Source organism: Diadema antillarum, unplaced genomic scaffold, assembly GCF_040938485.1.
Source record: "Diadema antillarum isolate AM-2024a unplaced genomic scaffold, OU_Dant_1.0 seq00000234_RagTag, whole genome shotgun sequence".
Lineage (NCBI taxonomy): Eukaryota > Metazoa > Echinodermata > Echinoidea > Diadematoida > Diadematidae > Diadema > Diadema antillarum.
Window position 1 is genome coordinate 1,313,846 of NW_027271283.1, and position 15,296 is coordinate 1,329,141.

The 15,296-nt window shown below is 37.3% G+C and overlaps 1 protein-coding gene across 1 annotated transcript in view; it reads left to right on the forward strand.

Moving 5' to 3' along the window:
- The window catches only part of LOC139729337 (DNA-dependent protein kinase catalytic subunit-like), an 89,284-nt gene that overhangs the window by 45,488 nt on the left and 28,500 nt on the right, over positions 1–15,296 (forward strand). Inside the window, exons 49-66 of the mRNA XM_071640265.1 lie at positions 445–576; positions 1,186–1,294; positions 1,744–1,868; positions 2,449–2,598; positions 4,097–4,270; positions 5,099–5,197; positions 5,677–5,887; positions 7,652–7,847; positions 8,224–8,427; positions 9,244–9,359; positions 10,541–10,672; positions 10,843–11,022; positions 11,555–11,642; positions 12,421–12,544; positions 12,770–12,908; positions 13,594–13,665; positions 14,137–14,247; positions 14,886–15,011. Of these exons, the coding sequence (XP_071496366.1) occupies positions 445–576; positions 1,186–1,294; positions 1,744–1,868; positions 2,449–2,598; positions 4,097–4,270; positions 5,099–5,197; positions 5,677–5,887; positions 7,652–7,847; positions 8,224–8,427; positions 9,244–9,359; positions 10,541–10,672; positions 10,843–11,022; positions 11,555–11,642; positions 12,421–12,544; positions 12,770–12,908; positions 13,594–13,665; positions 14,137–14,247; positions 14,886–15,011 (2,488 nt within the window). The remainder of the gene's footprint in view (positions 1–444; positions 577–1,185; positions 1,295–1,743; positions 1,869–2,448; positions 2,599–4,096; positions 4,271–5,098; positions 5,198–5,676; positions 5,888–7,651; positions 7,848–8,223; positions 8,428–9,243; positions 9,360–10,540; positions 10,673–10,842; positions 11,023–11,554; positions 11,643–12,420; positions 12,545–12,769; positions 12,909–13,593; positions 13,666–14,136; positions 14,248–14,885; positions 15,012–15,296) is intronic.

Consider the following 15,296-nt stretch of genomic DNA (forward strand, 5'->3'; position numbering starts at 1 on the left):
TTACTTGGATGCTTCAAAATGTCTCATTTCAACTTCTTGCTAAATGAGCCAGAGAAGGAAAAGCAACAAGTAATTATAAAGCAGTTATCCATTGAATATGAATATTATTTTCTTCTTTAAATGAACTGAGGGAGACAAAACAACATTATTTTCTGTATCAACTAATAGTAATAAATGTTTGGTATTTTGATACATGAATCAACCTTTCTAAAACGTTCATCAGTAGATGTAAAGAGAGATTAGCTTTGTTTTGTTATATGAGAATTAAATATCATAAATCAAATACATTGCATCAATGAGAGAATGTGGCTTTGCTCTCACCATGTTTAGTAAATGCCAAATTTGAGAAGCCTGTGAAATATTGCGCTTTATTCAGGATGATGTACGTAATTCAAACAGTGTGTATTGTCAGCTGTTAGTGACACATGTATAAATTCCTTCCAGGGTCATCTATGACAGCTTACAGGATCAGACACAGGATAGAAAGAACAGTGCTATCGGGATTCAACTTCTGGGAGTCGTCTTGGCCAACAAACTCCACCCTCTTAGCCAGTCATGTGATGTAGATGAAGACAGGTACACGCTTCAACCATTTTACTTCCTGATGCATGTTTTCAATGGTGATGGCCTACTTTCGTAGTGGTTTGATTTGTTTCTCTCTTTTTTACCCTCAATAAGTGCCACAGTCTTTTATTGAAAGAGTACCTCATTTTCCTTTGCGTATATTCTTGTTTTTAAGACAGGATTTTGTGTGTGTGTGTGTGTGTGTGTGTGTGTGTGTGTGTGTGTGTGTGTGTGTGTATTTTGTTTTTATGATATGGCATAAATGTACATTTCCATGGCCACATATTATGTCAAGTATTTATTCCACAGTGATTTAGAATTGTGCTGAGAATATGAATGAAGTCATTAAACTTGAATTGTACAATCTCAATTCAGTCAGTCTTTGAGTTACAACACAGCTACATCCAAAGGTAATGTCATTTCTATAACATTTAAGTGATGTTACCAGAGTGGCATTTTCTGACATTTCAAGATTTGTGTGTTACTGCTTCAAGTCTTCAGTTTAGAAAAGACAAAATCTAATTCTCTCCTCCTGTCTTGAAATAATCATAAAAATGTGTTTAAAAGAATGCATTTCACGACCCCGACTGAAATATTTTCCTGTATATGTTTAATCTGTAGATTCTACAGTGTGTTGGCCTCAAACCTTGGCAACAAGTACAAAGCAGTTCATGCTGCAGCAGCTGAGGTCATTGGCATGGCGATGAAACAAATGGCAGAAAATGACCAGGTAAGCTGGGCAGTGAAAAACAGAGGAAAGCTCTTTATGGAGAGTCTTTAAGGAGGATAGGCCTACTGTAAAGAATAACTCAGAAAATGATGACCAACCTAGCAATTACAGTGTACCTCTGATTTAGCTATGGCTTTTATTTTCTAGGTTCTATTTAAGAACACTTTAATGTAAAACTTCCAACAATTATTGTGGCCTCCATATGTTCTATATCAGTATTAGAGAACTTTGTATTCATGTGTGATTGAAATAAAATGAATTGACTTAATTTGAAATGAGACATCTGAAGAGAATTCAAATACATTGCTGTGAAATGTAAAGAATGTTAATGGCTATCAATTGCACAATGTTATATTTGTGCAGGTCACCATAATTGCTGGAGGTCTTACATTGCCTTGTTGATGCCTTGTTGATGACCGTTTCAGAGAGTATTTTGTCTTGTATCACAGATCAATGATGGACACCTACATCAAGTGACTCAGAGAGAGTTAAACCAGCTGAGTGCAGGCAAGGAGGTTATCTACATCACCTGCATTCACAAGATTCACCTCCATCACCCAGCCTTTGCTGATAGGTATTGACTCATTCATTCATAGTTCTCTGGTCACTACTTGAGACAGCAGTGACAGGGAGGACACAGCGTGTGGGAGTCTAAACAAGAAACTAACATATGAAATGAATTCAAGCATCCAAACAATGGAAGATTTTTTTTTAATTATTATCAATATTTCAATGTAAAGCTTCCAGACATCTCTTTGCTGAGGACAGAAATCAGCAATTAGATCAAAAGTTTTTGTTTGAGTTGTAGATAAAAGAATTAGTATAATCCTGATACACAATACATGTAATTTTGTTTGCAAAACAAAAAAATGGCACTGACATGAGAAAGAAAAAATGATTATTTCAAGAGAAAGGGGGGCAAGAAAAGGAGTGAGAATTGAGGATAGTTCCTAGAATTCTTCACTTTACTATTCATTCATATAGCAATTGCTCTGAGATCATTTCAGTACCGTATTGTCTCACAAACATATAAGAATGTCTCCATATTAAAGCCAACAAATTGCTGTCTTGAACATCTAAATGAGTGATGGTCAAGATGCTAATTCATGATGTCCCCCTGGTGACTGAGCCTTCAATATTTGATGTCCACTCAGACTGTTGAACAAACTCCTCTTCATGCTACCGTCCATCCATGGTCAGCCCAAGACTGAATGTCTAGAGATCATCACTGCTCGTATCGAAAAGATCAACAACGTTTTCATCGAGATGAAGAACAAGAAGATCCTCTCTCTACTCACCCACAAGTAAGCTTGCCGTCTTCCATGCTATCAGCTGGAGCTGGTTTTTATGGTTTACAAGACTTTGATAGCATGATGTGTATAGAAATTATGTAAAAACTTTCCTTCGAGTACGTAGTAATATTGCAGCTTATAGCAATGTCCTGCTACATGTCGTAGTGTAGGTTGTTTGTGTGTGTAGTGTATTCAACTAGTTTGTATTTTTGAGCGTATTTTGTGGTAATTTCTGTCAAATCAGGAATAGGAGAGACTTTGTAAACATGGAAACTGAACGCGTGACTATGTGCACTCGGTAGTCACACTATTCCATGGGATTCCGACACATTAGGATACAACTTCTACATTAAACTTCCAACAAAACAAATGCCTCATCTAAGAATGCTCAGAAAACTTGTCCTTCCAAATCTCTCAGAAAGCACAGTATTACTGAAAGGCATTTTTATAAACTCACCTTTCAGTTTAATTGTTCTTGTTGGTCATTATAGACAATGTAAGAGAAACATGCAAATGTACCATGATTCAGCAGTTATATGGGTGTATTAACATGTTGTAATGAAATTGGAGACTTTGAAAAATTAAAAAAATGTTGTAAATAACAGTCTCCTTTGTACACAAAATGATAAGGATGTTTGATAATTGTTACATGCTTACTTAGAAAAAGAAAGTGCTCTTGCCATCTTAACATATACATATACAAACTGCACAGTGAACATAAATTAACACACACCTACACTTTTGTACACACACCAGTGGACATTGTGTGACATAAAAACCAAACAGGAAGAAAATGAACAATCCTTCAGTCTTACGTTTATGTAGCAAGTGCAGGAAGACAACATGGTAGTGCATTATAATTCTTTCCTCATTTCGTTCCAAACACAGGGACCAGAATGTATTCAAGAAGTAAAATAATGCTGAAGTGGGTAATAACTTTTTGGCAATGGTGTTTGGTACAGAGACAATTACTAGTGTCATATGAATGGACATATTTGTTAAGAATTAAGATATTGAGGAATTTGTGGAAAGGAAATTTTATTAAGAAATGTGAATGTCAAAATAGAACTATCAATTCTGTGTATTATATTATAAATATTGAGGGTTCTTAGATGAAAAGATACAAACATGACTGTACCATGTACTTGGAATTGGTACAAATTTCTGCCGTAAGTATAACAAAAATCACTGTGAGATCCAATCATGATTGTGCCACAGGTAAGGGGAATGATATGAAAAAAACAACAACACCAAAACAATGAAATGGAACTATGGTCATATCACGACTAGGAGAGGACTCAGCATGGAGCTTTGAGGGATTCTACATTGGATTCCTTCTCTGTTAGAATTAGCATTATGGCATGGTATGAAGTGATAGTGGCACTTTTTTTTGGTTTTTGGGTGGCAGGCCTTCTAATGGTGAGACTATGATACTTACATATCAGAATTCAGTGATGTCTCATATGATTGTAATGTTCTTAACCTGGCTTTGACCACTTTCTCTGTATAGGGATGAAGCTGACCAGCTGACCAGTCTGAAGTTGGTCAATGGAATGTTGCCTAACCTGAAGCCAGCTGAGATTCTATACCTTCTCCCAGCAGTCAGAGATTTTGTCTCTCATCCTAGCTCTGCCTGCAGAGATGTCATGTATTCAGTCCTCATGTGGATCTATGATAACTTCAAGTAAGACTACTGCTCCATTTCTAGATTGAATTCCCACTGTACCTGGTACTCATTTAGATGTTAACAGAAAAGGGAAAGGGTTGATATTGAAGTCACAGGAATGTTGGATACATGTATTCCTATTAAGACTGACCAATGTCTATAGATCATAAACTGTACTATGGAGTGTTGTTGATCACACACCACCAAATATGAAATGTAATCAGCAGGTTGGTTGGTAATCAGTAGGTTGGTAATCAGTAGGTTGGTAATCAGTAGGTTGGTAATCAGTAGGTTGGTAATCAGTAGGTTGGTAATCAGTAGGCTACTTCAATCATGTGATGTGAATTGATTTCCCACATGCCAAGTCAGGACAGGAACTGTTTGATTATTTTTTTTATGTGACAAAATAAGATACTTCAGTCTATGTGGTCATGATGCTGTCTGTATTCTAGACTTGTAATGATCAAACTATAAACATGAGAAAGATGGGAATATGAAATTTATTAAAAATACCCTATTATTAATATTGTTTGTGTCCATTTTCACTAAAGGCACATCCAAACTCTGAAAGCAAAATTAATGCAGCTGAATACATAACCTGTATCTTGAATGCTATGTCTGTGCAGTTGAACCTCTTCCATGGTGTAAGTTAAGAAGGGTTCCAGGGTGTGTTTCACATCAATCTGAAATTGTCCAATCTTGTCAAAGAAAATAATGATTTTCACCCCTCAAATATAGATTTGTAGGATGTAAGTGTTGTATAAGTGTTGCCAGACTTCTTTCACTCTTCAAAATGATCACATGAAGCTCTAGAGATGAATGAGATCATTGATTCTTGCATCATAGGGAGGAGGCTTCTCGTCAGGAAGAAGGGAGTAACGAGATTCTTGAGATTGCCAAGGAGACGCTCCTCAAGGGTTTATCTGACCAGGAAGACTACCTCCGGTATGTTGCCACACCCATTGGTATCATACTTTCACGATTTCTAAGCCCATGCAAATGACTGCAAATACAACCTAAAACCCCACAACTTAGAAAGTGCTTCTGCATAATTTATTATTTATGTAACATAACAAAATGTTTGTTAATGTGCTGCGTATCATACAAACTTGAAAAGTGCAACTGATAGTACACTTCTGGTAGTGTGGTGTCAGTGTGGTCCACTTGAATGATCTGTGTGCCCAAAGTCTTTTTATCTTCAAGATTGATGAACAATATAGAATTCAGTAAATTAAAGGACAGAATAGTGGATTAGTCAGAAGTCATTATTGAAACTTTATGTGTGTTCAATTAATATTAATGTAAACACTAATGATTCATGGAGACACATTGTGCTTTGATCCCAATTCTTTGGGTGCATGTTCAACTGGATGGAAACTGGGTAGAATGATTGCTGTACATCCTTAATTTTGTGTCTTAAACAGCCTACGAGTAAGTAACTTTTGGAGTCATGAGACACGTTTACCGACAGCCACACTAGACCGTCTCGTCTCTATCCTTGGATGTATGTACACACCATCAACTGAGAGTCGTTTCCTTGGTTACGCCACCAATCTTATGCTGGAAATGACATCAAGAAGTCCAGACTTCAAGAGAGAAATATTTGAGCATCCTCTTTCTGCATGCAAGTTTGAGGTCAGAAGTTTGAAAGAAGTCTTGTTTTAGTCATATACACTCTAGAACGTTATAGTGATATCAGAATATTTACATACATGTATATTGAATAAAACAAATACAATCAAACTTGTGTATAGCGGCCACCCAAGGGAGACGGAAAAAGTGGCCGTTATAGACAGGTGGCCGCTATAGACAGGTAATCCAACTTTGTGTGCATGGCCTACATGCACATGTATCATCGTTGTATACATCTATAAGTACATGTACATGTACCTACATATACATGTATGTGTGTACGTATGCACATGTGTGTTTCATGCATTGAACAATGCCGGTGTTTATGCAATTGTTGCACATCAGCATGTGTACAGTCATGAAGAAAGCTGAACACCAATGCATTATGACTGAATGAGTGATGAATGCAGCGATGGCGAATAATACTGGCGATCCTTAAACGTTGCCCATGAATGACTGGCATGGCTACAAAGCAGAAAAACACGCTAAAATTACGGCTCATTGGCCGCTATAGACAGGTTAAAATCTACCGCGGAAAACAAAATTTGTGGTTGCTGGCCGCGTCAGACAGGTGACTGCTATACACAGGGTCTTTAAAGGACAAGTTCACCTTCATAAACATAAGGATTGAGAGAATGTAGCAATATTAGTAAAACACATCATTGAAAGTTTGAGGAAAATCAGACAATCCGTTCAAAAGTTATGAATTTTTGAAGTTTTTGTGCAGGACCCGCTGGATCAGAAGACTACTGCAGTGTATAAATAACTCAGATGTTACATGCGTACAACAATATAAGGAAAATATAAAGAGAATTTCACAAAATTCCATCTTTTGAAAAAAGTACATATTCCCCTGACTCGTTACCGACAAATGTTATGGGTAATATTATTCCCCCTGCCTTTAGAAAGAGGCAAGTCAAGTGCTCTTTTATTATGCGAAAAAAGTGAAAATATGTTGAATTTTCTTTTACATTTTCTTTATACTGTTGTACGCATATGACTCACAAGATGTAGTAGTCTCCTCATCCAGCGGTTCCAACACAAAAATTTAAAAAATTCATAACTTTTGCATCGATTGTCCAATTTTCCTCAAACTTTCACTGATGTGTTCTACTAATATTGTTGCATTTTCTAAATCCTTATGTTTATGAAGGTGAACTTGTCCTTTAACAGGGCTTTTCTCTCGGGGGGATTTTTCAGTGGCCGCTGTAGACAGGTGGCTGCTAAGGCAGGTTTGACTGTTATAACAACAACTTTGTCATGTGCAATCTGATTCTGGAATGCTGCTAGCCATGTATATCTATATTAATTTTGTGCTGAGTTAAGGGCAGTTATTATTACACTCATTTCCCTCTGTTGATTGAATGCTTTAACCTATTTGCTGATATAATGCTGTATGTGAAGACTATTGACTCAAATAGGAAGATGTGAGATAAATGTAATGATTTGACTGGCATTGTCTCTACGGTCTTGAAGTCGTCATCCAGCTACTGGTATGCATACAGTTGCTGTATAACTAGCTACAAAAGTGTAAGGTACACATAAACAGTCTACAGAGATTATTTACAAGTTCATGTTTGAAGCCAGCCATATTTATACCCTGAACAGGCAGGATCATGTGCCTCAGAACATTTTATGTGCTTATATTTTGTGTATGGGTTTGTTTCTATGTCTAAGTACTAATTGTCTGTACATTAGTTGTCGACACTCTTTGTGTGTTGTTTGATCCACATCCTTTTAAAAGTCTCATTATTCTGTCTATAACAGACTGTCCAAATCGATCACTCTTGGCGCCAAAGACATGTTGCCATCTCCACACCCCTGTTTGTGGAGACTCAAGGACAGTCCCAGGGTGGAAGGGGATCCCCCTCTTCCCAAAGTATGATGTCATCAGGGGAATCCCTGGCTGGGCAGGTGAGGGCAACACAGGATGCCCAACAGTTCACTGCTACACAAGACTTGGGTGAGTGTGACAGTATTGCTTGCATGGAGTGGTAGCTGCAGACCATATAAAGACAGTGATATCAGCTGTCTCAGGTGGCATCTTGCAGCTTTTGACTCTCAAGAGGATTCATTTCTGTCAAAGTCTCACTATAGACTGAAAAGCAAGTACTCTGAACTGTCTTGAATAGGAAAATAAACTGTGAAAAGATGAGATGAATAAATAGGGACATGAGTGAAGCTGTCAGAACTTAGTTTGGAAATGAAACAGAATTGTAGTGATTCAACACTGTAATTGTACAAACAAGACGCACTATCATAGAAACATGGTAATGTTGCATTAAGGTGGTATTAAGCCTGTGTCATGTGACTTTGTTTTTAAAATGTTATTGCACCAGATGTTGTTTCCAGCCGAAAGAATGCCTACAACTGGCTGACCGGGACTCAGGACACGTTTGCTGACCATTCCTCCTCTCTGTCCACTGAGTCTTCATCTCTTCTCTTCACCATGGCAACCACACCCAGGAAATATTCTAGCGTCTCAAGAAGAGGGATGAATCAGGAAGGAGGGCCAGGTGGGAGTCGGGAGGAGACAAGAAAAGGTAACTAAGAATCATTCTCATTCATTTATTTGCAAGGGTTATCTGCTTGAAAAAACAAAAAGGTTAAAGAAACAATATGCTGCAGAGTGTTCTGCGATGTGTTCATGCTAAAGAAATACCTCATTGATGACTTTATGTGCTGTAGAAGAAAATGAAGTGAAATGTAAGTAAAATATTTGAATGACTTGGTGTTCTTCATGTGCCTAATATCTCTTTTAGTTTATATTCATAGAATTACAAGGAACTACTTTTAAAATACGTAGCACGCACTGGATAAAATCATGTTTCTTGTTGATTTAGGTAGAGATAATGATGACATGCCCTAATTGTGTAAGAGACTTTCAAAGAGAACATCTGAAATAGTACAGCTATAGTTGGTAGCAACAGGCCAAAGTCCATCTTTTCTGTATGGCATTTTTTTTTTTTTAATACCATCATACATTGTTTTGTTGATTGATACCATTTCACACACAATTGATGATGCAAGAATGTATTCTAGTAAGAATGCTACCTCTATCTGGTGATCATTCGTTATGTCATCAATACCATCATCAAAGTACAAATTCTTCCATACCAGATGACACTTCAAGGTAACAACATTCTCCAGATACAGATGACATACAATAGTGTAATTTTGGAAAATGTCTTGAGTGTAACAGCAAAATCTTGCACATTTACAAATTATGTACCATCACAATCTTTTAATCTTGCAAAAAATGCCCATCACAATCTGATGGTCTTATTGAGCATTAGAAACACAACAGTTCTGACCTGCTGTATTTAGATTTTCATACATGTGTTCATTTCTATTTGTAGCACCAACTGCTGAAGAAAGAGAAGTGGTTCGCCTGAAACGTCGGTTCTTAAAGGACCACTCCTCAACTCGTGCATTCTTTGCCAAACAGGCCTCCAGACAGAAGCACATGAGAGAGGTAAAGTATTTTTCAGTGTCATTCAAAGTTTTGAGCAGACTTAAAGGGGAATTGGTGGATATGAAGACTACAACAATTCATGATGTCACAGAACAATGAGAAAAGATAAATAGAAAAGAATTCAACATAATGTCATTTGTCTAGCATGATGAAATAGCACTTGGCTTACCTACATTGTACATGTACTTCAGAAGGCTAGAGGAATAATATAACTATAAACAAACAATATCAGTAACAAGATTAGGGAATTTGTACTTTATATAAGATAAAGTTTTCAAAATTCTTTTTAGATTTTCTTCATATCATTGCGCTTCTGTTGCAGCGCAAATTGTTTTAGTCTTTTCATCCAGCCATGATGGCAAATGGATCGAACCAGAACTTCACAAATTGGTAACTTTCGAATGGATTTTCTTCAAACTTCATTAATAACTACGACTGCTACTGATTTGAAAGTCACTTAACCACATGTATAATTTAAGGTGAATTATCCTTTGACATGTATGTGTAATACGGTGTATTTTTTTTAAAATTCTTCGTGCGCACACAGAGTGCTAGACAGTGCATGATATCCTTCCATGGTATGAAGTATGAATGATAAGTTGTAAGCTGAAGAGTTCTCTCATGTACACTATCAGGAGGAAACAGCAAGAGTATTTACCCCTGGACAAAGTCTGTAGAGTTAACCTTCATCTGTTTGTGGGGACACAATGGGAGGTCTCGAGTTAAAATCCTTTTGAGCACCTGCATCTTTGAACAAGATGATGTTTCCCACCATGTCCCTTTCACCCCAGGTGTATAAATGGGTACCTTGTAGGATAGTAATGATAGCCTTCAGCTCCCTCTTGTAGAATGCTGTCAACACTGAAGAGGCTACCATGGATAGAAAAGACCATGTTGTTTTTGTTGTTGTCCTATTCTGTCAGGAGATTCTGCTTAGGTTTACAAGACAAGAACTCATACAATGTGTACAAATTTAGACCAGGATCGACAATGTGAGGGATTTGTCAGACTAGATGGTTATTAAATTGTTTCCTACTGTGAGATGATGTCCCCAGTCTTACCATCTGGTGTTTCTAAAGGTTAGTTTGATAGAAATACTTTGGACAGTGTGTAATGGCTTGTTTATGAAGCCGGAGTAGGATATTAGCAGAAATCAGCTTTGTAATGATTCGTTTTTGCAGGAGATGCTAAGGCAGCAGCGAGAGCGTCGTTTTTCTCAGGTCACGATGTATCGACAGTATCGTGCAGGTGACCTACCAGACATCCAGATCAAGCATTCTGACATCATAGCTCCACTGCAAGCTCTTGCTCAGGTACGATGTATGTCCTTTATCACTCATTGCATCCATTGAGGAGAGAGGGAGAGAAAAGGTGAGGAGGAACAAGAGAGTGAGAAGGAGAGAGGACAAACAGTGCCATAGTTATTATTAGACTGTTTTTTGTTGCAATGAGCTAACTTCCATTTCCATTTCTTTTTTTCCAGCGAGATTCCACTCTTGCCAGGCTGCTGTTTGCTGCCCTCTTTAGAGGAATATTTGCCAGGATGCCAGAAAGCTGTACCGAGAGAGAATGTGAGCAATGTGTGGTGGACATCCAGACCAATCTGAACCACATGCTGACCGACTCCAATCAATTTGATGCTCCTTTCATCAGCTGTATTCAGGTATATGGGGAGACATGTTCAATAGCTGATAGAAGTATTTACAACGGATTCTGATTAGACTTCTACTCCCTTATCAATTTGGTTTTATCATGCTTATAATTATCAGTGCAAATAGTTATTTGTAGTACAAAACATCGTAACATACATGTATTGTATGTCAGTGATATATTGTTAGTGGAATATAAAATAAAAAGTGATGATAGTGGAGGCATAGGTTTACCTTGATCAAAGAAACAATACAGATTCAAGTCTGACTTGTTTTGTCATATCTTATTTGCTTTACACGTTAAAGGGGAAAACAGAAACAACAACAACGAAACTGATTTTTCTTTAAAATCATTGCTGATAACTCATCTATTTACTCAATCCTAATTTTTGTTGTTGTTGTTATATCATACATTGTATGTACATAATGCTGTATCTTACTTCAGTATTTTTTTTCCCCCGGATTAATGCGCTTAGAAACATCAGTGTTAAGCTCTATATAAGTGTTGGTCATTATCATTATCATTATCATTTTCTTCCCGTACAGGAAATTGCATTCTACCACAGCACAGAATTGACCCTTGACCCTTCAGCTGTCAGTACGGCATGTCTCACCAGCCAGCAACTTCACATCGGTGACTATCCAGTTTTGTCATAACTCTTGCAATTCAATGAGAAGTTGTTACAGTCGTATCATTCAGCTGCCATTTTGCATGCTCAGCCAAAGACTACAGGATTAAAATCAGGATGCCATAAGAGCACAGACTGACTCAGTTTTTGAGCGAATGAACAGAGCAGAAGCTAGGCAGGCGGCTGGTTACATGAGAGAATCACTCCTGATTCTCAAAATCTACATTTGATGCAATCAGCCGTCTGTCTGCCTAAAGAATGCTCTTGTTTAATACATGATCCTGAGTGCATACAACACAGATAAACTTTAATGACAAAAAGATGCACTCACTGTGCCTGCCTTGCCAAACACACTTCCCGTTTAATCACACAGATATAAAATAGAATCCCCCTGATTATCAGTGGTGAGCAGATTAAAAATTCAAAAATTTGTCAGTGGTGTGCAAACCCAAGAGTAGGCACAAGACAAGGTAGACAATCACGGTGTTTAGTCGAGGATGGATGTATTTAAGCCATTATCACATGTCATGTGAGGACATTATATCAGTGATATAAAATGTTTATTGTGTTTATAGGACATATATAATTATATCTTTTTATTTTTTTATTTTTTGTTAACCATAACAAAGCATTTTGATAATGTGCTTCATACTTCAGAGAAAGAAGTAGTGATCAGGAAATGCTAATGTTTGAAGAGCATTAAGTATGGTAAAGAAAAAAAGAAAGGTTTAACAGTGATTCGTGTTTGATGTATAAAAGAAGATATCTGAACTCCATGCACAGGTATCTGCCTCCTAGAGAAGATGTTGATTGAGAGAAACTGGAAAGATGAAAGGAGCAGTAAGAGAGCCAGGACGTCCAGACCAGAGCAGAGCAAAGATGTTGGTATTTGGATTGAAGTGGCAAGGTGTGTGAGACGAAACTTACTTTGATTGCAACAGCTTTTGTTTTCTATCAAAACTCATTTGATTATCAGCTCATCCAAAATGCTACATTACTGTCATTGCAATGTTTTTTGACAGTGCAATAAAACATGGCCATCTTGACAGACTTGTAAGGTCATTTACAAAGTCTCTGTATATGAAGTCACAGATGATATTAAATGGGACATACATGTACATTGATTCTCCAGGCTGTACAAGGCAATGGGGGAGTTTGACATAGTACGAGGAATATTTGGCGCCCTCATTGAGTCCCAAGAGATCACCCAGCAGGCTGTACAAGCTGAGGGAAGAGGAGACTACGGAGCTGCTCTCAAGTTCTACTCAGAGGTCAGTTAGTAGGTCACTCCTTGTCTGTCCTGGGGGGTTTGGGGTGGGTGAAATCAGGACATTGTGATCCAATGACCAACAGAAAATATGTACGTATATTATATTCATTACCATGTATCATGTGTATCAGTTTGTGTGCACACAGAAGTGTTTTAGTTCCTTTTATTTTTGCCTGATAATTTGTAATCCAACTTTTTATTTAACCCTTAAAGGAAATATTCAACACTTCCTGGCAATACTTATGGCATTCATGTTCATCTTTCAGGACTTTTTTTCTTCCTCCGATTGTTCTTCATATTTTTGATATCACTTTTGTGAGGGTGAGACATGAGGTTCATGTGTCAGATTACAATAACCATTCACAGTGTCAATAAAACTGCAATGCTGATGTGTTGATATGTGGCATGCCAATAGTCGTACATTTGTTGTACATTCTGACCCAACCATTTGTAAGGTATAAAGATTCCTGTGAAGGTTCCAGCATGGTCAGACGAACATCCATAATACTCCATCCATTGCCAAGTTGAGGTGTATGAATTTCTCCAGATTCAGTACTATATTTTAGTCGGGCCAATGTCCTCCGATAACATGTTATAAAGTTCAATGTGTAATATACTAGTTTTTCATTTAGTATTGTGTACCTAACACTGAGAGAATGTTACACTTTGCTTTGTACACATGGCAGGCTATGTCGCATGACTGGGAGGGGAATGTCCCACAGCAGGAGGAAGATTTCTGGGATGAAGCTCGCCTTCATGTAAGTCAATGTTATTGATACTATCCTCTAAGGCTCCCAAATTTTGTCTGTCAGAAATACCATGGTTATGGATAGTTGGTACATCTGATGAGTGCTTCTTTGTTTGTGTTTTTTTTTTAGTCCAGTGTTATTTTCCTGTAGTTGTGATGACTGTTGAATGAATAGTCAGATTTTTTTCCTGTTTTTAAATGGGGAGTAATGGTCAGGGAAAAATAAGCCAATCCTTAGAATATGTTAATATATGAGAGGAAAGAGCTCAGAGTACTTTCCCCAGAATATTTGATGAATACACATATGACACAGATTAAATTTGTAGACATGAAAGACACATTTTGTGTAAATCCTTGTAAATAGTCTAACTGAATTAGGGATTTCTGAAATGACCATGGTATTTACTATTATGTGATGTCATACATGCATGACTGGATAAAGCTGTCAAATAATGTGTTATCATGTTGTTGTATGATGCAGTGCTGTAACCAGCTCACCAAATGGTCAGAGATGGAATCCTTCTCAACCAGTGTTGGTGACAGCAACCATTCTCCTGATCTCTCCCTGATGTGGAAGGATGACTACTACCAGGTGAGAGTTTCACTTCATCAATTTACCCCATTGTGTTATCCACAGGGAGTTAGAAATGTATGGAGGAAGTCATAATATGTATGTTTGTATAGAGAGTTGTGCTATGAAATATTCTGTCTCACAAAGTGATGTGATACATAAATGACATGGTAGAAATATATATTTGACTGAGGAGCTGCTCTTTGTATGGTATGGCAGAGAAAGCTGGCTGTTGACTAATCATTGTAACAAGTGAAGGTTACAAGTATGATGAATTCATGCATATAGTGTATTCATATTATTCCTTTTTGAAAGATTGAGAAAGGGAAAAAGAGAGAGAAAGATTTATTACCACAGAATATTGATCTTCATAGTAGGCATAGTATTTTGGGTTTGGTGCTCAGGAATTCCCCCCCCCCCCCCAAAAAAAAAGGTAATGATAATAATGAATGAATAAAGATTTTGAAAAAAAAAAGAGGTATAGTGAAATGATTGATAGAGTTCTGTAGGATACAACTAAGTGCACATTTCTACACTGTTTAATTATCCATTGAGCATCATTATGTCTTGTAAGTGGAAATCTAATCATGCATGAACTATTACTTAAGTGTCACTGAAGTAGGACTAAGTTATGAATTAAAACCTGATTTCTCTTCCAGGAAATATACCTGCCATACATGCTGCGATCCAAACTGAAACTCCTGATGGAAGGCGGTGAGGATGATTCTCTGCTACGCTTTGTGGATTCCTCCATGAAGAACCAAGAGCACCGATCTATTCTGGAGGTTTGTCTCACTCCACTTTAATGCTCTCATCACAAGAGATAGTCTTAGATTTCCACTTCCCACAGACTGAGATTAAATTAGCTAAGAATCCCCATCTGTGCATTCTGGTTTCTTCTCTTGGTAAATGTCTTGCATTAACATCTCACCCAAAGCAAAAACATGTAGCTGATGATTGTCTTGTATGCATTTATGCAGCAAGCTTTTCTGTGGACCTTGAAAAAAAAATGAGTTGGAATTTGTCAAGTACCTTCATTCCACATATTTTCATACATCAGAAGTTTATGA